Source organism: Sorex araneus, chromosome 5, assembly GCF_027595985.1.
Source record: "Sorex araneus isolate mSorAra2 chromosome 5, mSorAra2.pri, whole genome shotgun sequence".
Taxonomy (NCBI): domain Eukaryota; kingdom Metazoa; phylum Chordata; class Mammalia; order Eulipotyphla; family Soricidae; genus Sorex; species Sorex araneus.
The window spans coordinates 171,030,799-171,057,073 of NC_073306.1; the positions used below are offsets into that span (position 1 = coordinate 171,030,799).

The following is a 26,275-nucleotide window of genomic DNA, read 5'->3' on the forward strand; positions in this document are numbered from 1 at the left end:
CCCTCAGCCCCCCCTTAAAATACAGCGTTAGAGTTTGGTTCCTGGCACCCCTTGGGGTCCCCCAATCCCCACCAGGAGTGAGCCTGAGCACCACCAGGTGTGGCCCCAAACCCCAAGCCCAAGGGGCGGAGGCAGGGAAGCTGAGGCAGGGCTGCCTCCTGCTCCCGCCCCCAGCGGGCTGAGGCCCTTCGCCCGCCCGTTATGATTTCTCGGCGGTGGAGAGCCGTGCTGCAGCACAGGCCAGTGCTCAGTGCCAGGCGCGGGGGCGTGGCCGCCTCTAATGTTGCTGTTAACATTGGGGTCTGCTTCAGAAATCAGGGGGCACAGCCTACTGGCTCTGCACTCAGGAACTAGCCAGATGTGCTGAGGAGGCCCTGTAGGATGCTGGGGCTGAAGCCGGGCTGGCCGCCTGCAAGGCAAACACACCCTGCTCCCTGGACCATGCTCCGCGCCCCTGGAATCACTTGAAATGCTCGACTCTGGGTTTAAAGCATCTTGGGAACCATCGTGACCTTCCCGGCCAGGTGTTGGTCGAAGGGGTCGTAAAGGAAGACCTTTGAGGGTCGTAGGTCTCTGCGGGCACCAGGGCCCCTAGGTGCCAAGCGTGCTTGGGACGTCTTCCCCCCTCCCCGTGCGTGCTGACCTTTGACCTGTGCTGAGTGGCTGTGGAGGAATTTCCTATGGACTATTGTCAAAATAAGACTTTGGGGCAGCCAGGAATGGGTCCTTGGTGGAATTTCCTTCCGGGAGCCTTGGAGAAGTGCTGGTTCTCTCTCAGGCACACCGCGCCACGGGCGGGGGGGGGGGCTTCCCCGAAAGCCCCGTTCCTCTTTCGCCCGCACATCTTGTTTCGGGTCCAGGCTGCAGATGCGCACGTACGCCTGCCGCGGCTTCGTCTCTCTCTGGGAAGGGTCCTGATGTAGGCGATCCCGGCCGGAGGCTCTTTGCTTCCGTCCCTGGATCCTGTGGTGATGCTCAGTGTGACGCTCGGCCCAGAGGCTCTGTGCCCCACCCCCCCAGGAAAGCCAGCCCTGCTGGTTGCTGTGGTGGCCGGCTAGCGTCCTGCCTTGCTTACGTGACTGGAGCCCCCTAGCTCTTCAGAGAACGGAGCCTCGAGCCCTGCGCTGCCAGTGGCCACGGGCGGGCGCCCTGTGGTGAGGGGGCAAACTGCTCGGTCAGGTCATTCCAGCCATGTGCTCCTTAGCCCGGTCATTTCTTCAGGAAGACTTGTGCAAGCTCGCCGGCCTGTGAAATCTAAAATAGCTGCTGTCTGTGTTTCCACGAGCCCCTCTTTGGGAGGAGGTTGGATTTGTTTTTTTTTTCCACTTTTGGGGTCACACCCGGCGATGCACAGGGGTTACTCCTGGCTCTGCACTCAGGAATTACTCCTGGCGGTGCTCAGGGGACCATATGTATGGGATGCTGGGAATCGAACCCGGGTCGGCTGCGTGCAAGGCAAACAACCTACCTGCTGTTGCTATTGCTCCAGACACAGGAGGTTGGATTTGGACGCAGGGGTTCGGCCTAGGTGGGAGCACCATGCCCTGCCACTTCCCAGGGGGACCTTCTCAGGCCAGTAACCCGCAGTGTGTCATGGGCAAGTGAATGTGTCCCCGAGGCGTGTCAGCGGGGCTTTCCTCTTGTCACTCTGGTCATGCCCCCCACCCAGGCCTGGGGTTTTGATGGGGTGATGGGCAGGCATGCAGTGCTTGCTCCGTGCAGGTGCGTGCCCGGGAGAGCCCGCCGCTAACCCCGAACTCACCTTTCCTTCCCTGCAGGTGCCCGAGATCATCAGCTCCATCCGGCAGGCGGGGAAGATCGCCCGCCAGGAGGAGCTGCACTGCCCATCGGAGTTCGACGACACGTTCGCCAAGAAGTTCGAGGTGCTTTTCTGCGGCCGCGTGACGGTGGCCCACAAGAAGGCCCCGCCGGCCCTGATCGACGAGTGCATCGAGAAGTTTAACCACGTCAGCGGCGGCCGGAAGGCCGAGCCCCTGGACCTGGCCCCGCAGAACCCCGACGCCGCGGGCCCCGCCCTGGGGGGCGTCTCCCTGGCCGACAGGTTCCGCTCGGCGCTGCAGCCCGCGGGCAGCGGGGAGCAGCCGCAGCGGCCCATGCGCAAGTCCTTCTCGCAGCCCGGGCTGCGCTCCCTGGCCTTCAGGAAGGAGCTGCAGGCGGGGGGCCTGCGCAGCCACAGCTTCTTCAGCTCCTTCGAGGAGAGTGACATTGAGAACCACCTGGTCAGCGGGCACCACAGCGTGCAGCCCACGGACATGGAGGAGAATCGGACTATGCTCTTCACGGTAAATGCCCTCGGCGCTGAGAGGGCGCGGCGGAAAGGCTGCCCGCAGAGCCGGGGCTTTCGGTGGACGTCATTCTCTTTTTGTTTTGTTTTTGGTGGTGGGGTGCGGGGGTTACACCTGGCGATGCTCAGCGCTTCCTCCTGGTTCTGCACTCAGGAATTACTCCCGGTGGTGCTGCTGGGGTGGGGGAGGTGGCATATGGGATGCTGGGGATCGAACCCACGTCAGGGCACATGCAAGGCAAACGCCCTACCCACCGTACTGTCTCCCAGCCCCTGTGGATTCCGTTTGAGTCCACACGTATCTTTCATGTGGAATTGCTCTCTTTGCGGGGTGAGATCCTGGCTTGCGGGGCTGGAGCGATAGCACAGCAGGGAGGGCGTTTGCCTTGCATGCAGTCAACCTGGGTTCGATTCCCAGCATCCCATAGGGTCCCCCGAGCACCGCCAGGAGTAGTTCCTGAGTGCAGAGCCAGGAGTAACCCCTGTGCATGGCCGGGTGTGACCCAAAAAGAAAAAAAAAAGATCCTGACTTGGGTGGTCAGCTTTTAAAATCCTCAGGGAGACACAGGGCCCCATGGCAGGTCCTTAGATGAGCTTTACTTCCCCAGCCCCTCTTAGTGTGGAAAGAACCGTGAGTGTGTGGAAAGAGACCCCCCACCTCCCCACCAGGGGGCTTTCCCACAGTGCTGATGGATTTCAAGGAATGCATTTCCCACCGCCTCTCTTTGAAAGAAGACTCCCTCTTTTTTAGTTTTTATTCCGTTAGAAGACATTGGTTCCTCAGGATAATTGAATGTGGGAGGATCCAAGATTCCTGAAATTCATGCCAAAGTGAAATACAAGTTGAACCCGTGGCAAACAGTGCTTAAAGCCGAGAACTATTAACTTAGCTATGTGAGGGGTTTGCTAAACTGACAACGAGGCCTGAAGGCCAGAAAGAGTGGGGCCAGGGGAGTGGGCCGTTCCGGGGCTCGATGCTGATGTGGCCCCCTCTGTCCTCTGGGACGTGCCTGAGGCCTCCCACCCCCCTGTCTGTGTCAGGACTGTGGACCCCTGACCCCGAATGCAGTGTCTTGCTTTGCAGCTGGCCCAGCCGCTGAGATGGGGGGAGGGCTGCGTGGGTGCATGCAGCATGGATGTGTGCAGGGTCACGGCGAGTGCCAGCAGGGAAACGGGGCTGCTTTCTTCACTGTCAGCAGAGATTCCCAGGTCTACTCGGCTCTCCCTGCCTCACACTTTTCAGGAAAAAAAAAATTACTCTCTGGGAATCCACCGTCTCTAGCAGACGCACAGGAGGCTCCACCCGCCCCTTCCCACCACACCTTAGCTGCGCCCAGCCACCCCGAAAAGCACTGCTGAGCCCCCCTTCCACCACCCCCCCCCCGACTCCCAGGGAGCGGTGGCCTGCACTTTGGGCATCTGCGTCCAGCGCTGCCCTTTAATCTGTGATCGGTAATGGGTAAACAATAGAACCCCCAAAACTCCAACTCTCAGTGAATTGGGGAGGGTGCTCAGTGCATTTATTTTCAGTAAGTTTTTTTTTTGGGGGGGTCACACCCAGTGATGCTCAGGGGTTACTCCAGGCTCTGTACTCAGGAATTACTCCTGGCGGTGCTCGGGGGGCCATATGGGATGCTGGGACTTGAACCCGTGTCGGTCACATGCAGGTCAAATGCCCTACCCGCTGTGCTATCGCTCTAGCCCCTCTCAGTGAGATTTTTATTTTAATTAAAAAACAATTTTTTTTTATTGAGTCACAGTGAGATACACCGTTACATAGTTGCTCATGATTGGGTTTCAGCCATGTATGTTCCAACACTGGTCCCTTCACCAGTGTACATTTCCCACCACCAACGCCACAGTTTCCCTCCCGCCCCTGCCTCCACTTGCTTCTGACTGACATTTCTCTCTCTCTCCCCCCTCTCTCTTCCCCTCTCTCTCCCTCTCCCCCCTCTCTCTCTCTCTCACCCCCTTTCTCCCCCCCTCTCTCTGCCTCTCTCTCTCTTTTTCTCCCTCTCTCTCTCCCTCTCTCTCTCTCTCTCCCCTCCCTCCTCCCACCTCATTCCCCCCCTCTTCTCTCCCTTTGGGCCTATGGTCTGCAGTGCAGATGATGGAAGGTTATTAGGTAGAACCCTTTTCCTGCTTTCAGCACTCATTCCCAGTGAGTTTTTCTCTTTTTTTTTTTTTGCTTTTTTTTGGGGGGGTCACACCCAGCAATGCACAGGGGTCACTCCTGGCTCATGCACTCAGGAACCACCCCTGGCGGTGCACAGCGGACCATATGGGATGCTGGGATTTGAACCCAGGTCGGCCGCGTGCAAGGCAAATGCCCTACCCGCTATGCTATCACTCCAGCCCCGAGTTCCTTTCTTTCTGCGGGACGGCTGCATGCGTGCAGCCTGCTCCCTGGAGGGAGGCTAGGAGTACAGCAGTGACCTAGACTAGTGTGGTCTCTGGCCACATGGGACCTTCCCGTGTCCCCTCGGCCCCCTCACGTGCCCAGGCTGTCCGCTGTCCTTCCTGTCGGCTGTGGGAGGCCGCCTGGGAGAAGTCGGTGGGTGCCAGCAGCACGTTTGGGGGGCTCGGCGAGGGCCGCTCTGGGGAGGCGAGTCCCTCAGCAGTGTGTGAGCCACCCACTGGGGGGGGTCTCCTGGATGAGTGGGCCGGTGGGTGGGCGGGCGCGGAGGTCCGGGGTGGGCACAGCCAGGTGCTGATGCAGGAGCTGGACCTGCTCGCCCTGTCTGGAGCCCGCGCTCATGGACTTCCGTGGATTCGTTTTAGTTTCTTTGTGTCTGGGGACTCCATCCGGTGGTCCTGGGGGTCGCCCCCAGTGCTGCAGTGCTGCGGGGATAGAACCCCGGCCCAGAGCCTCCCCCGTGTTCCGTGCTCCCTGGCCTGGTTCGTGCCGGTTGCTTGGTAGATGCTAAGGTCGTACCTGGGAAAAGGCGGCACCTGCCCAGAGTGTGCGTTCAACGGAAGGCAGAGCGTCACTGTTAGTTGGGGAGCCCTTCCTGGAGGTGATCAGGGTCCCCAGGCCCCCTCCTGGCCATCCCCAGCCAGTGCGGCCAGAGGGTTCCAGTGAGGGACTCAGGATATGGTGCTCCCAGGCCCTATGGTACCAGGGGCCCCCCAGGCCACGCCTCTCCGAGGTGGTTGTGGAGAGGCCTGGGAAGTTACGGGATGCTGGAGACCGAACCTGGTCGGGCACATGAATGCAAGACCACGGAGTCGAGTCCTAAAGGTAGGTTGGTTTGAATGTGCATGTGAAGGATCTCAGAGTTGGAAAGAACCATTGGTGGCGGGCAGAGAGATGGTACAGTGGGTAAAGATGTGGCTGACTTGGGTTCAGTCACTGACACCACATGTGGCCCCCCCAAACCACTGCCCGGAGTGATCCCTGAGCACTGAGCAGCAGTTAAGTCCTGAACATTGCTGGTTGTGGCCCCTTCTCAAAGCACAAAAAACCCCTGCAGTTTTCTAAAGTGCAGTTCTTAGAGCCAGAGAAATAGGACAGGGGGTAGGGCATTTGCCTTGCATGCGCCTGACCTGGTTCGATCCCCAGCATCCCATATGGTCCTCCTGAGCAGGTGTCCCTGCCCTGCCTCACCCCCCTAAAAGTGCAGCTCTGTCTTCTGTAAGACGCTTTCAGAGGCCGGGCTCCTCCTGGAGGCTGTGCACCACCTCGGGCCCTGCCACTCACTTCTGGGTCTCTGTCTTCTCCCTTTAACTGTTGGCCTGTGTGAGCTGGACCCCCCCCCTCGGTAAAGGAACCTTCAAAGTGACTTTCCATGGTGAGGTACTCAGAGCTTCACAGACGAGAGCCCCTTGCCTTCATTACTTCCACAGGTCGCCAGCCGGGAATGTTTGTGCGATCGACCTGAATTCAGTTCGTGAATTTGTGAATTTGCAAGTTGCTTTTGTTGTTGTTATTGTTGTTTATCTTTTAAGATTGGCCAATCCGAAGTTTACCTCATCAGTCCGGACACCAAGAGAGTAGCACTGGAGAAGAATTTCAAGGAGATATCCTTTTGTTCTCAGGTAAACGGCCGTGGGTTGTTGCTCAGTTACAATCGAATATTTGGGATGAATTTTCCAAAGTCAAGTTTTTATTCATTGGCGGCGTTGCAGGATTCATTTAATACCTGCCACTCGAGAGCCGTGCGAGCGTCCCAGGCAGTGTGCTTTCTGAGGATTGGATTTGGGCTCTTGTATTTATTTCTCCTTTGCTTTGATACACACACACAAACACATATATAATTTAAAAATCACTTTTGCTCTTAACAAACAGTATCCTTCTAGAGAAAAATAGATCCTTTTCAATTATTCACCGTGATTTCCAGGCACATATTTGTTTCTGTGTGCCTGTTTATTCACCTACATTTTATATAATTTATGACTTTTCTGAAGTGCTTATCAGTTCTTCTTTAAAACATAATGGTGATTTTTTAAATTGATCTTTTATCAAATACAGTGCGTATTTGAGTTGCTTTTATTGGTGGTGTGAGGGGGAGTTTAGGCCACATCGGCAGTGCTCAGGACTTACTCCTGGTTCTGTGCTCAGAGTTTGCTCGTGGTGGGGCTCGGGGGACCGTGTCGGGTGCCGGGGGTTGAACTCAGGCTGGCTGCACGCCAGGCAGATGCCCGGCTTTGCTGTACGACTGCTCCGGCCCCTCTACTTCAGTTGGTTTGTTTTCCCTTTGGGGGACATGCCTGGCAGTGCTCAGGGGTTCCTCCCGGCTCTGCATCACTCCTGACAGGGTCAGGGGGCCCCAGGGGACTCCTGGGCTCCAACCCGGGTCAGCCATGGCACAGCAGGCGTCCTACCCACTGTGCTTTCTCTCCAGCTTTTTTACTTCAGTTTTTTTGCTTTTTGGGTCACACCCGGCGATGCTCAAGGGTCACTCCTGGCTCTGCACTCGGGAATTACTCCTGGCGGTGCTCGGGGGACCCTATGGGATCTGGGAATTGCACCCGCCGTGCTATCACTCCAGCCCCTTTTACTTCAGTTTTTAAAATAATGTCTTGTTATTTTCTAGGTATAACAAGTCATGTTATATCATGCTACATCCATGACCACTTGAGTCCTTAATGGGTATTTTCTGGATTCTTTCCTAGAGAGATTTTGGAGACTGCCAATTATAACGAGCTCTACCAATTTTGCTCAGGCTGTTCCTAACAGACTTGAGGTCATTTAAAATTATTGTTTATTGCTTTTGAAGTTTCGCTTCTCATTTCCATGTTTCCGAAGTTAATAAGATAAAGTGAAGACCTCACTGTTTCTTCATTTATAATATCATCTACATTAGGATTAAAAAAGGAACATTTAGGGGGAAAAGCAAAAAAAAAAAAAACAGTCAAAAGGGAACATTTCCCTAGAATGTGATAAAGATTGGACCTAAAATGCAGTTGGGAACACAATTTACAAAGGAAACTTTTTTCCCAAATCATATTCCCCTGAGAAGTAGCCTCTATCGTATGTTTAATTTGCTCCTGCAGAGCCTTGATTGAAATGCTGGCATGTCAGTGCTAACCCGTTTATTGAAAGCTCTTTGAACAGAAAGTATGGTTGTTCAACGATTTTTTTTTAAACCTTGATTGGCTGTTGTTCCTATGGGTATTAATGCTTAATTTTCCTTAAATGTGATAGTTTCATAATTTCCTCCAGGCTGTTGTTTATAAATATACCTGATGACTCAAGCTTCAGTCTGTCAGCCCTTGTATCTCGCTGCAATGCTGGTGATTTTGAGAGACACGGCAGGGATGAATGAATGTTTAAGGGCTTATCTGCTGACCTTGTCTCCTAGAGACCTTCACAACGAGTTCAGACAGCATTTGTTCAAAAGAGCTTTTAGGAAACTGTGCTACAGGCCTCACCTTAATATTTCATGATTAATGGATTTCTGTGCATTTTTTTGTCTTTTTTTTTTTTTTTTTTTTTGCTTTTTGGGTCACACCCAGCGATGCTCAGGGGTTACTCCTGGCTTTGCACTCAGGAATTATTCGGAGGACCACATGGGATGCTGGGTATTGAACACGGGTTGGCTGCGTGAAAGGCAAAAGCCCTACCTGCTGTGCTATCGCTCTGGCCACTCTATGCATTATTTTTTGTACATCTAATTTAGGGGGTGGGGTTGGTGGGGTCACCCAGAAGATGACTCCTGGCTTGGTCTCAGGGGACCGTGGAGGCCTGGGATTCAGACATGAGGGGCTCCTGGATGCAGAGTATTTGCTCCAGCTCTCAGCTGTCTCAGCGCTTGTGCAGCTCCTTCCTGACCGATGCTTCAGGCCAGTATTTCCTTGTTTCTTTTTTTTTTTTTTTTCTTTTTGGGTCACACCTGGCGATTCACAGAGCTTACTCCTGGCTCATGTACTCAGGAATTATTCCTGGCAGTGCTTGGGGAGACCATATGGGATACTGAGAATCGAGCCCGGGTCGGCTGTGTGCAAGGCAAACACCCTTCCCTCTGTGCTACTGCTCCAGCCCCGCATGTGTTATTTTAGGAGCATGCACACAGCTTTACTCTGAACCTTTTTGTCTGTATCTGTGCCTGATACATGGGCACCCATCTGATCCAAGTAGTCTTTTTGTACCTAAGAATGTTCTCAGTGTGTGTGTGTGTGTGTGTGTGTGTGTGTGTGTGTGTGTGTGTGTGTGTGTGTGTGTGTGTGTGTGTGTGTGTGTGTGTGTGTGTGTGTGTGACTGTGTGAACGTTACTTGCTCCTGGTCCTAAGATGAGTGTTCAGAACCCTCATTTCCAGCCTTCATCTCTGGCGAGGGTGCTCTGCGTGGCCCTCGGGCGGGGTGAGGCTGGCCGGCACACCCTGCCTGAGAGGTGGTTTTAGGTGTGTGGTAGCGTTTGAGTCCGCGCCAGTGCTCCAGATGCAGCTGCAGCGCTGGCGGTGGCCGGCGGCCACTCACACTGCTGCCCTTCCCCTGCCCCACAGGGCATCAGACACGTGGACCACTTTGGGTTTATCTGCCGAGAGTCTTCCGGAGGCGGGGGCTTCCCCTTCGTCTGCTACGTGTTCCAGTGCGCCAGTGAAGCCCTGGTAAGGGGGGGTGCCCGCATCCCTGCAGCAGCGCACATCTCCTCTCCTTACCAAAAGCCACTCGCCCTCAGGCGTGCACTGCTTGGCTCACGGCAATTTAGTAACTAGCTACTGCTCACTCGGCACTTACTCGGGCACACGATTTCCGTCTTTCTTTGGCTTGTTTTTGGGATCACGCCTGGTGGGGGTCCTGGGGGGGACCATATGTGGTCCCGGGGATTCGAACCTGTCAGTTACGTGCGAGGCGGGAGCTCACAGGGTGGAGGGGCCTCTCCTGGCAGTCAGCCAAGCAGACTGGTGGTTCAGGGCTCGGGTCCCAGGCTGCTGTGCTGTTTGGGCCCTGCCGTGATGGGCGCTCCAGGGCCGGGGTGATGCTCAGAGAGCCACGTGGTTCTGGGGGTCAGCCCGGGTCCTGTGCCATGTCCCTGCGCCATCTCCCAGGCCCCTGCGTTTTCAGTTTTCTTCATTCTTAGTTTTCTTTGGTGACCAGGCCTGGGGGAGCTGGGGAGTGCCCTGGGCTAGTGCTGGGGACGCTGTTCCTGCCAGGCTCCTGTGTGTACCCCAGTTTCCTGAGCTATCCCCGCCTTTCTGTCCTCACGGTCTTCAAGCAGCCTGTTCACTCTGGCCCTCAGGCGTGGGATTTTTTTTATTATTTTCTTCTGTGCTGGGGGGTTTGAGCCCAGGCCTCACTCCTGCAAGGCATATTATGTTCCATCACTGAGCCCGCCCCGGTCCAGCCTTTTAAAAATAGCATTTTGGGGACCAGCCCGATAGTTCAGCATTTGTCTTGCACATGACCCACTCGGAATTCGATCCCTAGCACCATCTATGGTCTCCTGAGCCCCGATAGGAGTGACCCTTGAGCACAGAACCAGGAGTAAACCCTGGGCACTGCTGGGAGTGGTTCCAAACCAAAAATATCTCTATGTATAGCATTTTGGACTTTTGACCTTGGACCAGAGGGATTGACTCCCAACCCCTGCCTTCCCAGATTCTTTCTAAACTTTTGCCTGATTATGTGTGTGTGGGCGGGGGGTGGCGGAAGCATTGGGGGAAATGATGGCGGTCACAAAGCCTGCAGTCCAGCCCTTTGAGCATCACTTCAGATGTCTGATTTTTTTTTTTTTTTTAGTAGCACTGTAGCACTGTTCATCGATTTGCTTGAGCGGGCACCAGTAACATCTCCATTGTGAGACTTGTCACTGTTTTTGGCATATCGAATACGCCACGGGTAGCTTGCCAGGCTCTGCCGTGTGGGTGGGATACTCTCATAGCTTGCTGGGCTCTCCAAGAGGGATGGAGGAATCGAACCCGGTCGGCCTCATGCAAGGCAAATGCCCTACCCGATGTGCTATCGGTCCAGTCCATAATTAATTTTTTTAATAAGTTGTTTCTTTTAAAATTTATTTATTTTGACTTTTTGGGTCACACCCGGCGATGGACAGGGGTTACTCCTGGCTCTGCACTCAGGGATCACTCCTGGTGATGCTCGGGGACTATGTGGGATGCCAGGGATCGAACCCGGGTCCACCGCATGCAAGGCAAATGCCCTCCCCGCTGCACTACCGCTCCAGCCCGATGTCTGATCTTTTTAAGAGCCGGACACATCCAGGCAGTGCTTCTGGGAAAGCCCTCCAGGGTCAGCGCTGCGGAGGGAGGGAGCCCTAGCGCCCCCCGTCCTCTGGCTCCCATGCCCCCCTCTCTTGGCGCAGGTGGACGAGATCATGATGACGCTGAAGCAGGCCTTCACGGTGGCCGCCGTGCAGCAGACAGCTCGTGCGCCCACACAGCCCTGCGATGCCTGTCCCCTGCAGGCCCTGCACAGACTCTGTGAGCGCATCGAGGGTGAGTGCCGGCGTCCGGGGCCGGTTTGGGGCAGGTGGTGTCACCGGCAGCCAGGGAGCACACACACGGGGAGGGCGGGTCGGGGAGCTCGGAACCTGCCGTGGGTGTGTTGCTCCTCTCCCCCGTGTTCCGGAACCAGAGGTGAGATCCCTGTGGGCCGGCTCCCGCGTCCCCCCTGGGGACTGGGGGTGGGTGTCATGGGAACCAGGTTAACGGGCCCGCCGCGCTCCTTGTCCAGGTAGGGGGACGGTCTCACGGGGAGACTGAGGTTCGCCAGCTGCTCGGGTTTGGGCTGGGGGCCGTCGGTGTGGCCTCAAAACCGAAAGATGAAACCCAGAAGGGGAGTAGCCGCGAGCCTTCCGTCAGTCCCAGAAGCCTGGCTGTGGGAGACAGCTGGACCTGGACACTACGACCTGATTTTCTGTTGTTGTGCGTGGAGGGTGCCGGGGCATGGGGTTGCCACTGGTGGTGCTCAGGGCTCACTCCGGTGGGGGGCTCTTGGGACCCCTCGAGGTGCTGGGGATCAGACGGGGGCTCCAGCATGAGCGAGGCCCTTCTCCCTGGGCTCCTCCCCATTCGTGTTTTTGCCCAGGTCATGGTCTCACTCCCTCAGGGAGGAGTCCCCTCTGTCCACTCGCCAGGCCAGTGGGCCCCGTCCCAGCTCCTGGGACGCTCGGCTGCTCCCCCCTTTCAGCGTTGTGGAGGATGTGGCTAGGGGGCGGGGGGCCACTGTCTGGATGTTCAGGGTGCTGCTTGCTCTTCCTCAGGGGGCAGACCCAGAAGTGGAAGCGCTGGGTCACATGATGGTTCTGTGTCGAGTGGTCTGAGGAGTGGCCGGACCCTCCGCAGACAGTGCTCGAGGACGCCCATTTGTCCATGGCCTCCCACACGCTTCTGAGGGCCACGGTCGCGAGCCTGAAGGGCGAGTGCGTCTCCCTTTCAAAAACGAGGCTGACCGGGCAGTGGCCACCCTCACTGCTCTTTTGCAGATTATTTGAGAGTATCCTGATGCTCTTTAAATAATGAATCAAGCTGGGCCAGAGTGATAGCACAGTGGGTAGGGCGTTTGCCTTGCACGAGGCTGACCCGGGTTCGATTCCCAGCATCCCATATGATCTTCTGAGCACCACCAGGAGTAGTTCCTGAGTGCAGAGCCAGGAGTAACCCCTGAGCATTACCGAGTGTCATCCAAAAAGAAAAAAAAAGACGAATCAAGGAGGACTGGAGGGATAGTACAACAAGAAGGGTGCTGGCCTGGCACACTGCTGACCTGAGTTTGACCCCTGGCACCCCTTTGTGGTCCCCCGAACCCTTGTAGGAGTAATTCCTGAGCACAGAGCCAGGAGTAACCCCTGGGCACCACCAGGGGTTGCCCAAAAACAAAACAAACCAAAAAATCAAATGAACCACAGTGGGCTCAGGGGTTTGGCTCAGTGACATAGTACTTACTTGCCTTGCATGGGGAGGTGTGGGATTCTTTCCTCGGCACTGCAGGAATAAATGAATCAAGTGAGTTAAGGGACTGGGAGATGGCTCAGAGCATGGAGCATGTGTCTTGCTTGCACGAGACCCCACATTTTTTTTTTCATTTTATTGAATCACGTGACAAAAGTTGCAAAGCTTTCAGGTTTAAGTCTCAGTCATATAATGATCAAACCCCCATCCCTTCACCAGTGCACCTGTTCCCCCACCAAGAACCCCAATATGCTCCCCTCTCAACCCCCCTGCACCTGAGTGGCCAATGATCTTCACTTTATTCTCTCTATACTTTGGATACATTCAATATTTCAACAGAGAACTGATTATTATTATTTGGAATTTTCCCTCAACAATCAAACCTGCTGAAAAGGCTTCATTTGATAGTTTGTTTTCCATTGCTGAGAATGAAGATTATAGGAGCTCGGTTTTGGATTTCTGTTGTTTTAGCTCAGCTCACAGTCTAGATGCATTTCTATAAGTCTCTGGGTGCCAAAATGGGTTAGTAGACCTCCTGTATCATAGTCTTTTAGGAGCAGAGGGGCCGGCCGTGTCGTGCGCGGCTGCTCCGATCTCCCCAAGTTGTGTTTTTTTTTTTTTTTCTTTTTGGGTCACACCCGGTGATGCTCAGGAATTACTCCTGGCGGTGCTCGGGGGACCGTATGGGATGCTGGGAATCGAACCTGGGTCGGCCACGTGCAAGGCAAAAGTCCTACCCGTTGTGCTATTGCTCCAGCCCCGAGAACCCAAGTTTGACCCCTTGGTGTTGAGCGTCATCAGGAATGACCTGCAGGTCATTGGGGGGAGGTGGGGACACATAAGGTAAATGAAAATGGCTAATTTTTTTGTTTGGTTTTGGGGTCACCTACGTGAGGGTGCTCAGATGTAACTCTGGGCTCTGCACTTAGAATTTACTCCTGATGGTGCTCCTCGGGGGACCATATGGGATGTCAGGGATCAAACCCGGGTCTACTTCATACATGGCAGACACCTGCCTGCCGTGCTGTCTCACCAGCACCTTTTTGTTTTGTTTTGTTAACTTGATTTTGGGCCACATCTGGCCATGTGCAGATGCATTTCTATAAGTCTCTGGACTTAGTCCTGGTTCTGTACTCACTCAGGAATCTCTCCTGGCGTTACCTGGGGTATACCATATAGGATGTCAGGGATTGAACCCAGGTTGGCCGTGTGCAAGGCAAGCACCCTCCCTGCTGTATTATCCTCTGGCCCGATTTAATATTTTTAACTTTTGTTTTTAGATGTTTTTTTTTTTAGTTGTTATTCTTTGCTGACATTATACAAAATATGCCTGGGAACAAGGAAAGTTGTGCTTTAATTGCAGATCCTATCTGAAAGGGCCAAGTCACTTTTTCCTTAGTTGTCAAGATCACGTAAATGATGACGAAAATGTCCTGTAAGACTCTGCTTAGAGGTCAGCAGTGACTTTGGCCTTGAGGAGAAAGCAGATCGTCTTCTGCGGGCACTGGAAGGATTCCTGACTTCCACTCGTTCAATTAAAAAATAAATTAAAAATTGTTTTGGGGCTACCCCCAACTGTGCTCCACACTTACTCCTGGCTCTGTGCTCAGGGAGCACTCCTGGTATGGGCTCCCTTGGGGGCCGAGGTGCTGGGGCTTGAACCCAGGTCGGCCACATGCAAGGCAGGCATCTTCCTTGATCAGTCTTGCTTTCAGAAAGTTAGAACCAAAATGTTTAATCAGGGTAGGGATTTTGCTGCTGTAGTTTCAGAATGATGTGGTTTAATTCATCGTCTTTAACTGCTGAGATCAGTTTCGGCCAAAGCAGAAAGCCACCACCACGCTGATGGGCTGGGGAAGCCTCTGACTCAGCCCTGGGGTGGGGCATCATGTCTCGAGGGGAAAGGCGAGGGGAGAGGTGTCCCGTGCCCCAGATGGTGCCGCCCCGTGGGCATCCTGGCGTGGCCACCCCTCCTGGGCCTCCTGTCCCAGCTGTGCTGTGGCCCTCGGGGGCCTGTAGGTTTCAGGGCAGCGCTGTTGGTTCCAGGGTGGTCAGGCCGGGGAGCAAACCCTCCGCCACTCACTCCAGAGCGTCTCACCCCTAGCCGCCTCCGTCCACCAGCTCCCTGCGGGCCCTGGACTGGCCCTTACTCCACCACCTTTCCTTCAGGGCCTCTGTCGGGGCCTTCAGGGCCCGTGGCGGCGAGAGGGAAGGTATTGGCGGCTCCCGTCGGCCTTGCTAGACATGGCCCTCGCTGGGCAGCAGGGCCCTGGACGGGCTCCTCCTCCCAGGAACTTAAGCCAAGCTCACCCGAGAACGGGATCTTTTCCTAAAACCCATCTCACGAGGCCAGTCCCCTGATGGCGTGAGTGTGTGGCCAGGCTGTGTCCGGCAGGTGGAGCACCCTCGAAGCCCGCCGTGCCCGAGCTCCAGGTAGCGGTTTGGGGCAGGGGCCATCCCCCTGGACCTGTTTCCTTACCAGTAAGCCGGGCCTCCTGGAAGCCGCTTTCTCAGTGCTCTGGGATGAAGGGCTCGACCGGGGCCTGGTGTGAACCACAGGGTCCCAGCGGCCACCTACCTGCCCGCTCGGTGGGTCCAGCTGGCCGCATCCCCGTCCTCAGTCGCTGTGGATGTGCGTGACCGAGCGGGCCGTGGGCCTGAGTGGGGGCGGGGAGGAGGCTGCCGCTGACTCTGCCCCGGGAGCTTCCACTCCTGGCTCTCACCTCTCTCCGTCCCTCTCTGTCCCCCAGGAATGAACGCTTCTAAAACCAAACTGGAACTCCAGAAGCACCTGACCACACTCAGCAACCAGGAGCAAGCAACTATCTTTGAAGAGGTCCAGGTACTGTGTGAGCTTGCAGCGTAGCATCAACGGGTTCTTTGTTTATTCATTTATTTATTTTACTTTTATAAAGTTTTTCGCAGTCGTTGGTTACATTTCATCTTCGAACACTGGTCCCACCACCCTTACACCTTCCCACCACCGTACTTCCATCCTGAACCCCAAACCCGACCCCCCCCCAAGCAGAACCGAAATAATTTATTTTGTATTGCTTGTCATGAATAATCTGCTAAAAATGATCCGAAAAAGTTTTCTTAGACAAAAGTGTGTGAAGATTGTTGTATTTCACCCTGGACCCATTAAGCCCTTCTGTAAGACATTAGTAACATGTTGTTAAAGGTTGAGCCTCATGTGCTTATATATATATATATATATATATACATATATATATATATATATATATATGTAAGTATATTACCCCCTAAGACTGGTTGCCTTCCCAATCAGATGTGGTGTGGTACTCTTGGTGTATTGGTGGTGTAACATATGAGATGTCGCGCAGCTGCAGGTGCATGGCCGTGATTAAGTTCTGGAGGTTTTCGGCTGCTGGGGCTGTCTCCATTGGGGCGGGCAGGGGCCTCACCTGCCCCCCCCCCCCCGTTGCCCCAGATGAAACAGCCTGGCGCGGGGTCTGGCGGCATGGCTATGGCATACCATTTATTTATTTATTTTTCCTTTTTTGTTTTGAAAAATGAAATCATTGTGAGAGGAACAGTTATAAAGTTGTCTATACGGGGTTGGAGCGATAGTGCAGTAGGGAGCACATTTGCCTTGCTGACCCGGATTGGATTCCCGGCATCCCATATGGTTCCTTGGGCACCGCCAGGAGTAATTCCTGAGTGCAGAGCCAGGAGTAACCCCTGAGCATTGCAGGTGTGACCCAAAAAGCCAAAAATAGTCTATGATTGTGTTTTGGGCTGGAGAGATAACACAGTGGGTAGGGCCTTTGCCTTGCACGAAGGCGACCTGGGTTTGATTCCTCCGCCCCTCTCAGAGATCCCGGCATGCTGCCAAGAGTGTCCCGCCTGCATGGCAGAGCCTGGCAAGCTCCCCGTGGTGTATTCGATTTGCCAAAATGGAGATGTTACTGCTGCCTGCTCGAGCAAATCGATGAACAACGGGACAACAGTGACAGTGACAGTGATGATTGTGTTTCAGTCCTACATGTTCCAACACCCATCCCTCCACTGGTGCACATTTCTCACCTCCAAGTTCCCCAGTTTCCCTCCCCTGCCCTCTGCCCAAGGGTTATTTACTGTCTTGTTTTTTTTTTTTTTTTGACTTCTAGTCACGCCATCATTTGTTTATTGTGAAGGAATGCCGGCACCCATGCTGAAGCACATGCCGCAAACACTGATAATGTGAGGACTCTGACATGGGAAGATCCCTTCAGTGGACTCAGCACTTAGAAAACAATCTCGGGGCTGGAGCAATAGCACAGCGGGTAGGGCGTTTGCCTTGCACGAGGCTGACCCGGGTTCGATTCCCAGCATCCCATATGGTCCCCTGAGCACCGCTAGGAGTAATTCCTGAGTGCAAAGCCAGGAGGTAACCCCTGTGCATTGCCAGGTGTGACCCAAAAAGCAAAAAACAAAATCAAAAACAACAAAACAATCTCAAGTCTTTAACTTCAACTTGGTCATGGTTTACAAGCCAGAGATGACATGATACCTAGAGTCTCATTTCCTTCTTTTCTTTCAACTTTTTAAAAGTTTTTAAATTTCATTTTCATCAAGTTGTTCACAGTAATTGATTACATTCAGTCTTTCATCACCAATCCCACCACCCTTACACCTTCCCAACACTGTTATTTCGAATTTTCCCACCACCAGTCAAAGCCGGCCCCACAGGCAGATGCAGGATAATTTATTCTGAATTGCTTGTTATGAATAGTGTAAGATGTCGGTAAGGGTCTGTCTCACAGTGATTCGATTAAAAAAAGTAAAAATGGAAATTGTACGAGATGTTGCGTGGCCGCACGCTCCTGGAATTCTAAAATGTGGAATAATCGGGGTTCGGAGACATCTCTGCATCGAGCTCATTGGTTCTGAGATTCATCTCTGAGTCTCTGGATCATGGCCGTTGCCCAGATGGCTGTCCAGAGGCAGTTTATGGGCAGGACAGTCAGGGCCCCCAAGGATGGGGAGATGGGAAGGAGCGGCCCACTCCTGGCCCCTCGAGGCCTGGTCTTTAGTCACAGGTCCCGCGTACCTGGGTTTCCTCAGTGGGTTCATTCTCTTGCATGGGGGGCTCCAGACGAGCCCGTGAAGATTGGCCGTAAGCGTGGCAGCAACTGGGTTCTGGAAGTTTGTGGCTTCCGGGGTTTATTTGGAGCAGGCGGAGAGACACACCTGCCCCTCCCCACCCCCCCTCCCAGGTGCTCCCGAGGAAATCAGCCTGGTGCAAGGTCCGGTGAGATGCTCTGTTCCGAGATTTGTGAGTCCCTACTTTTTTTTTTTTTTTTTTTTAAATGAGGCCAGTGAAGCTGGTTCCCATACCTGGGGGCGCCAAGTGCCTCCTTCTCCAGCTTTAACCTAAGGAGGCCCTGGAGGGCCCCAGTGGGAATGACCGTCCCCTCCAGGCTGGCTTCCCAGGTGAAGCGGTCAGCCAGGGAAGCACTGCCTCGCAAGCGTGTTTTTGGGGTGAAACAGTGCAGGGTTCGAGAAACAGTGCAGAGGTCAAGGCATTTGCCTTTCGAGAGCAGACGGTTCCTGCCTTCAGCCCCCAGGACTGGGGTGTGGCCCACAGACGGAGCCACGCAAGCAGAGGCCTGGGTGCAGAATGAGAGGAGACAGTCTGCAGTGCAGAGTGTGTGTGTGGTAGTGGGAGGCTGGATTCTAGCTTGTGGAGTGCTTAGCTTTCGCCTGCCCCTCCACGGGAAACCGCCAGCGTCCTGATGCTCAGGGCCTCAGTCTCTCTGCAAAGACAGTCAGAGGAGTTGACCTTTTTATTATTGTAGCACTGTAGCACTGTTCATCGATTTGCTTGAGTGGGCACCAGTAACGCCTCCATTGTGAGACTTGTTGTTACTGTTTTTGGCATATCGAATACACCACGGGGAGCTTGCCAGGCTCTGCCATGCGGGCGGAATACTCTTCGGTAGCTTGCTGGGCTCTCTGAGAGGGACGGAGGAATCGAACCCCGGGGGTTGGCCACGTGCAAGGCAAACGCCCTACCCGCTGTGCTATCGATCCAGTCCCAGTTTTGAAAGCGGTTTTGAAAGTAGATTTTATTTTATTATTTATTTATTTATTTATTTTGCTTTTTGGGTCACACCCGGCGATGCACAGGGGTTACTCCTGGCTTTGCACTCAGGAATAACTCCTGGTGGCGCTCAGGGGACCATATGGGATGCTGGGATTCGAACCTAGGTTGGCCGCATGCAAGGCAAACGCCCTACCCGCTATGCTATCGCTCCAGCCCCCTGAAAGTAGATTTTAAAAGTACCTATTTAGTGTGAGACAATTATATCTAATGCAATTCCCCAAACCAAGTGCAAAGCAGAAACTCATCTGCTCAGCTTTCTGCCTTCCGGGAGGGAGAGCCAGTGGCCTCTGTACCCAGAGTATCTCGGGGAGACCAGCCAGCCCGCACGGCACGCCTGCACCCTCCACCAGAATCTTTAATGAGCTCGTCAGAAATTTCATGTTTGCTTTCGCCCAGGGCCGTTTGCTCTGGTTTCCTGGCACAGTGTAGGGAGGAGAGCGTATGAGAGCCAGGGATGGATTTCTCTCTTTCTTTCTCTCCCTCTTCCCCCCTATTTGGGGGGGGTGGGGTAGGGTGGGGTTCTACACACAGAAGAGCGATTACGTCAAAACAAGTCAGCCAGCAGCCCAGGATTGTGTACTCTCCCTCCTTCCCTCCTGGGGGGAGAGTGCAGAGACGGTGGTCTGCTTTCCCGTGCTTGGGAAAAGCGCAAGGCTTGGCTTTCTCTTTCTGACCCCCCCGCTGCGCTCTCCTGGCCCCCATCTCCTCCTGCTGCCCGCTGGCCCGCAGGGCAGGGAGCGGGCAGGCACGAAGCTTCCCAACAGCTGGGAAACGGCCCCAGCATTTGCAGCCCCCTCCCTCTCTGCCTCTGCAGCAACTGGAGACAGTCAGAGTGCTCTCGCGCCTGGAGCCCCCCGTGCTCCCAGGCAGCTGCAGTGTGCTCGGTGCCTGGCCTGCCCACACAGGTGCGCAACGAGCCCCAAGCCCTGGTTTCCGTGGCGGAAACCTTTTCTCCCCCTTGCACCCGCGCCGGCCCGCTCACTGTGCGGTGCTGGGAAGAAATGTCTTTCTAGAATATGCCAAAGACGCTTCTTCCTCCCCTACTGTGAACTTTTCCTTTATTTGTTTCCTTGATTTATTTTTTTCCTTCGATGGTAACTGTGTAGTTTCCTCCAAGGTGGCGTTGTTTTTGAGGAACTGGGACCAGGACCTGTCATGTACAGGAGGCTTTTGCATGACACTTCCGAGCGGAATGTCTTTCTGAGGTCCTGCGACCTTTGGAAGTGTTTAGAAACCCACTGCTGGACTTTAGAGAGGAGCAGAGACAACAATCTGTTTAAAAATATAACAGCTGGGCGTCCGAGCGATAGCACAGCGGGTAGGGCATTTGCCTTGCATGAGGCCGACCCGGGTTTGATTTCCAGCATCCCATATGGTCCCCCGAGCACTACCAGGAGTAATTCCTGAATGCAAAGCCAGGAGTAACCCCTGAGCATCACTGGGTGTGACCCAAAATGAAAAACATCAAAAAATAAATAAAAAAAGTAACAGCTGGGCTGGAGTGACAGCACAGCAGGGAGGGCGTTTGCCTTGCATGAGGCCGACCCAGATTCTTTCCCAGCATCCCATATGGTCCCCCAGTCACTGCCAGGAGTAATTCCTGAATGCAGAGCCAGGAGTAACCCCGGAGCATCACTGGATAATGATGGAAAAAGCAAAAAATAATAATAATAAAAAATAAATTAAAAAATATTTATATGTATAAAACAGCAAAGCAAAACATGCTGGAAGGATGGGGGAGCAGGCACGGCACTTGCCTTACGTGCAGCCGTCTTGGCTGCAATCCCTGGCACCAGCGGATACAGTCCCCTGAGCCTCTGCGGGGAGTGACCCTGAGCACAGAGCCAGGAGTAAGCCCCGCTGGGTGTGGCCCCAAACCACAAGACAAAATAAGACACGTTTAGTGAGTGTCCCTGGGCCCACACTCTGTGTCATTCCAGGTTTCTAAATTCTGTGATTGGTTTAAAGACCAAAGGGAAGTTCTTACCATATTTACCCTCCAGTGTTTAAATCACGCTTCTTCCTTGAATGATAGAAGTGTGGCAAGGATCTCTTACCGTTTATCTATAGTCTTGCTGGGTTTCTTCCACAATGACCGCACTTTGTCTTTATAAAATGTTCCATAAACTGGGGCCAGGGATGTAGCGCATGAGTCTAGGACATGCACTGAATGTGTGAAGTCCTGAATTTGATCCTAGTTAATACACACACACACACACACACACACACACACACACAGATAGGACAAGATGCTGGTTTGGTTTATTTTTAGGTGAAAGTGCCTGCCATGCACTATTAAAAATAATTTAAAAAATAACCGTAGAGGGGCTGGAGCAATAGCACAGTGGGTAGGGCTTTTGCCTTGCACGTGGCCGATCCGGGTTCGATTCCCAGCATCCCATATGGTCCCCTGAGCACCGCCAGGAGTAATTCCTGAGTGCAGAGCCAGGAGGAACACCTGCGTATCGCCGGGTGTGATCCAAAAAAGCAAATAATAATAATAATAATAATAATAATAATAATAATAATAATAATAGTCGTAGACAGTGTCTTGGCTGAGCCTTCTCATGAGTGTGAGATCGAGATCAGTGTTTTTCCTCTGGACGCACTTTCCTGGAGAACTTGTTTCTCCAAGGGCAAATTTTCTTAAGACGAATGTAGTTGCTATTGAAATTAAGAGCACATAATTTCACAGGCTGGAGTGATAGCACAGCGGGTAAGGTGTTTGCCTTGCATGCGGCCGACCCGGGTTCGATTCCCAACATCCCATGTGGTCCTCTGAGCACGGCCAGGAGTAATTTCTGAGCGCAGAGCCAGGAGTAACCCTTGTGCACTGCTGGGTCGGATCCAAAAAAAAAAAAAAGAGTCCATGATTATTAAATAGTTAATAAAGGAGACGTACATGTCTGTGGTTCTAAACTAAAAGTCTAATGCCGACGGAGAGCACAGTGCTGATAGAAAGGCAAGGGGCCAGAGACAGCCTCTGCGGTGGGGCCCGTCCTGGTGAAGATCCCTTTCGAGACGGCTGACCCCGGGAGCACTGCAGAGTGCTTGCACCCTGTGGCCACGCGCCCGCCCCGGGAAGGACCCTGCTACACGAGGCCCCTGCTTGGGAACCAGGACAGTGTGTAATAATGAGACCGAGGAGATGACTCGGCTGGAGCACGCGCTTTCGCGTCAGCCCAGAGCAGCCAAGTGCTCTCTCTCCTCAGGACCTTTCGTGTCCTGAGTCCCCCTCGCCTCAGACAGGTGCAATGTGCTTTGTGCCCGGCCCGTCCAGTGGACAAGGACCCTCAGATTGGGGTTTGATCCTCAGCAACTGATGGTCCCATGAGCAATAGGCAGGGAGCGGGAGGGGAGGGAGCAATGGGCAGGGAGGGGGGAGGGGAGGGAGCAGGGAGGGAATATATCAGTGATGTTCTTTTCACAGCTTTCTGTCTGGGGCCACACCCAGCGGTGCTCAGGGATCTCTCCTGGCTGGGCCTGGGGCCACCTTCAGGGCTGGGGAGTCCACGGGATCCGAGCAGGGCCGGCCCTCATGCTGGACTATCTTTCCAGCCCTTTGCTTCTCTTAAAAAATAAAACACACACACACACACAACGGAATTCTTCATTTTTTTTCTCTCATATTTTAAAATAGCAATGATCACTGTCACTGTCACCCCCGCTGTTCATCGATTTGCTCCAGCGGGCACCGGTAACATCTCATTGAGAGACTTATTGTTGCTGTTTTTGTCATATCCAATACGCCACGGGTAGCTTGCCAGGCTGTGCCACGCGGGCTCGATACTCTCAGTAGCTTGCCGGGCTCTCACTATCTCAAAAAAAACCAAACAAACCTAATTTTCTTGACAGAGCACCCCTCCCCCGCACCCCCCCCCAAAAGATTCAAAGATTCAGGAGAGAGAAAACCAAAGGGCAGGCCAGTCCTCTGGAGCCCTCTCAGGGCCTCTCACCAGCCCTTCGGAGCTTCCCAGCGGCTTAGCTTCACAGAAAGATCAGGAGCGAAGTACCTAGGGTCCCAGCACGCCCGCCCCCTCCTCCTGGGCTTGCTGGAGCCCGTGGGGCACTGTGGCCCCCGCTCATGCTGTGCAATTTTTGATGTTTTTTTTTCTTTTTTGGGGGTCACACCCGGCGATGCACAGGGGTTACTCCTGGCTTTGCACTCAGGAATTACTCCTGGTGGTTCTCAGGGGACCATATGGGATGCTGGGCATCGAACCCGGGTTGGCCGCGTGCAAGGCAAATGCCCTCCCCGCTGTGCTATTGCTCCAGCCCTGCTGTTCGTTTTGTGGGCTTGGCAAGTCCTGACGGTCACTTTGCACAGAAGCCTCCCCTTCCTGGCCCGCCCCGCCTCCTCCCTGCATCGCCACGGCTATTGACTGACTGTACTTTCGGCTGTTGACTGACTGTACTTCCGTCTTCTCAAAAATGTAACGGGGTTGGAATTTCACGCGGTGTGGCTTTTTCTCTGGGCTGCTTTCATTTCACAGTATCCCTGTCTGTTCTGCGGGGTAGGGGCAGTTTTAGACTGCACCTGGCTGTCAGCTCAGCAGTCACGTCTGGTGGTGCTCGGGGGATCTCCTAGGGTGCCCAGGATCAGACGGGGGTCGTGTGTGTGCCAGGGAAGTGCCCTAACCCCCATGCTGTCTCTCTGCTCTCTGCTCTCCATGCGTTCTCACGGCTTGGTGACTTTCTGGTGCCGTACAAACGTTCTTGATCCGGGAGTCCCATTTTTGGGTAAGTCAGAGTTCATCCAGGGACTTACTGGAAGGCATCTGGGCTGCTTCGGGGTTGAGGCAGTTAGGAATTAAGAGTCTCCAGCATTTTTGTGCATGTTGTTACATAGATATCTACTTAACAATTGTTTTTGTTTTTTTAAGCCACACTCAGCAATTCACAGGGATTACTCCTGGCTCTGTGCTCAGGAATTACTCCTGATGGTGACTGGGGGATCATATGGGATGCTGGAGATTGAACGTGGGTCAGCCGCAAGCAAGGCAAATGGCCTCCCTGCTGTACTATCGCTCCGGTTCTATGGACTGTAGCACACTGTCGTCCCGTTTTTCACTGATTGGCTCAAGCGGGCACCAGTAATGTCTCCATTGTGAGACTTGTTGTTACTGTTTCTGGCATATCAAATATGCCACGGCTAGCTTGCCAGGCTCTGCCGTGCGGGCGGGATACTCTCAGTAGCTTGCCGGGCTCTCCGAGAGGGATGGAGGAATCAAACCCGGGTCGGCCATGTGCAAGGCAAAAATGCCCTACCCGCTGTGCTATTTCGACACCCGCTTCTAACTCAACCTTTGCTATATTGCACTGGCAGAGCACGCTCAGTGTTATAAGAAACAGACCTCTGGTTCTGCCACACGGTGGAGCGATGCATTTGGGGTGAGTTTATTGCTCCCTGAACTTTTTTTTTTAACCCCTTTAAAACTTTGGGATAACCAGGCATGGTTGGGATTTGGGGACTCACAGTGCTTGGTTGGCATCATGCCCGTGACTCCTGTTTGCCTGTTTGGAGAGCTGACGAGAACGTTCAGTAGCATATGCACTTGTTGCACAAACATGAAACCTTTCATGACATACAGGTTCCTGCAGGCTTGGCATTCAGATCGGAGAAGTTTCTCAGTGGAAACAGCCCCTTAGCACTGGTTACTATTCCCTTGAGTCACAGGAACAACTTACCTTTTAGAGCAATTTTTTTTTTTTTTTTAATGCTGGAGATTGAATTAAGGGCCTCACACCTGCAAGGCAAGGTTTCTACTGTAGAGCAGTCATTCTTTTCATTTTTTTACTTTTTACTTTTTTTGCTTTTTGGGTCACACCCGGCGATGCTCAGGGGTTACTCCTGGCTCATGCACTCAGGAATTACTCCTGGTCGTTCTCTGGGGACCATATGGGATTCTGGGAACCGAACCCGGGTCAGCCGCATGCAAGGCAAACGCCCTACCCGCTGTGATATGGCTCCAGTCCCGAAGTCTTTGTTTTTAAAGAAGAGGAATGTTGGAAGGTCTGACTCAACACTGCCTTAGCGTCTCACACCAGTTCCAGGAAGGGTCAGTCTCCCTCTCTGCTCCTCTGCCCCAAGGGCGGCCTGGAGCTTCGGAGTGTGATGCTATATGACTCTCAAAACCTGCAGCGCTGGAAGCTCGAGGTGTAACCTACAACAGCGAAACTTACAAATGTGTCTGCCGAGGAGGGGGGGAGAGGGGGTTGGATGGGACCCTGGGGACACTGGCAGGGGAAGTTGACACTGGTCGTGGAACATTGTACGTCTGAAGCTCGACTGAATAACAGTTATTCTGAGCTAATAACTCACAGCCTTAACGAAATTAAAAAATAACAGTTTGAAGTAGGGAAAGAGGGGTTGACATCATCATCATCGTCACAATAATAATAATAATAATAATAATATGACAGGAGCGTTGGTTACGTCCAGAACAATTCAGATTTTTCTTCACACCTGATGTGGCGCATTTTAGAAGACTCGGAGAGGCACTCTTGTCTCGCTCTCCAGGCCCGGGGAAGAGGCGGCTGCGGGAGGCCTCGGGCTTATTTCGTGTGGAATCTTTGTTTGGACAGAGTGGGTGGCTCGGGTGGCTCGAGGAATCACTTCCTCTGGTCACCGTTCCCAGCCGTTTGCCTCGTCACTGCTCCTGCCTGAAGAATACAAAGGCGTGGAGAGGATCAAAAAGGAAAAAGATAAAACTCAAGGCTCGTGCCCTGAGGTGGTGTGTGCAAGTGCCAGCCTGCCCTGCCTGCGGCCGAGGCCGGCCGGATCCTGAGCTCTGGGGGTCCCGCCCATTTCCTTCTTTTCTGTGTTGAAGACCGGCTATTCGGCATTTTGACTGTGCCGCTCTCTGATAATAAAAATTTTAATTTTAGGGATAAGGATATTACAGAGGTCAGAGAAAGTGAACCCACTGCCTCCGTGGTCAGCGCTGGCGCACGATCTTCACTTGCCCACGTTCTCTCTCAAACATGTATCTGCTTGTTTGTCTCTATGGGTGTAAAATAATTTTTTTTTTGGCTACACGCCCTCTGTACTCAGAACTTCCTCCTGGCTCTGTGCTCATTGGTCACTCCTGGCAGTGCTTGGGAGGCCACCTGGGGTGCCAGGGATCGTCCCCGGGTGCGCTGTGTCCAAGGCAAACGCCCTATGTGCTGTGCTTTCTCTCGGACCCCCAACTCTCTTTCTCTACTTCCTTATTCCCACTCTGGAGAAGCCTGTGCACTCCCATGAACACATATCCCCCCTCTTTCTCGCCTCACAATTTTTCTAAGCAAATTTCATTCAATAAAAACTCTCTTGCTTTTAAAAAACAGAAAGGGGGGGGCTGGAGAGATAGCACAACGGGTAGGGCGTTTGCCTTGCACGCGGCCGACCCGGGTTCAAATCCCAGCATCCCATATGGTCCCCTGAGCACAGCCAGGGGTAATTCCTGAGTGCAGAGCCAGGAGTAACCCCTGTGCATCGCCAGGTGTGACCCAAAAAGCAAAAAAAAAAA

General features: G+C 53.6%; 1 protein-coding gene across 4 annotated transcripts in view; it reads left to right on the forward strand.

Moving 5' to 3' along the window:
* TBC1D1 (TBC1 domain family member 1) overlaps positions 1 to 26,275 on the forward strand; it is a 190,733-nt gene that overhangs the window by 113,711 nt on the left and 50,747 nt on the right. For 3 of the 4 annotated variants that reach the window (XM_055140316.1, XM_055140317.1, XM_055140319.1), the window contains 5 exons: positions 1,779 to 2,303; positions 6,254 to 6,343; positions 9,251 to 9,355; positions 11,068 to 11,200; positions 15,406 to 15,497. In XM_055140316.1, the coding sequence (XP_054996291.1) occupies positions 1,779 to 2,303; positions 6,254 to 6,343; positions 9,251 to 9,355; positions 11,068 to 11,200; positions 15,406 to 15,497 (945 nt within the window). Of the gene's footprint in view, positions 1 to 1,778; positions 2,304 to 6,253; positions 6,344 to 9,250; positions 9,356 to 11,067; positions 11,201 to 15,405; positions 15,498 to 22,182; positions 23,505 to 26,275 lie in introns of those variants that run through there. The other variant, XM_055140320.1, reaches the window with a different exon arrangement.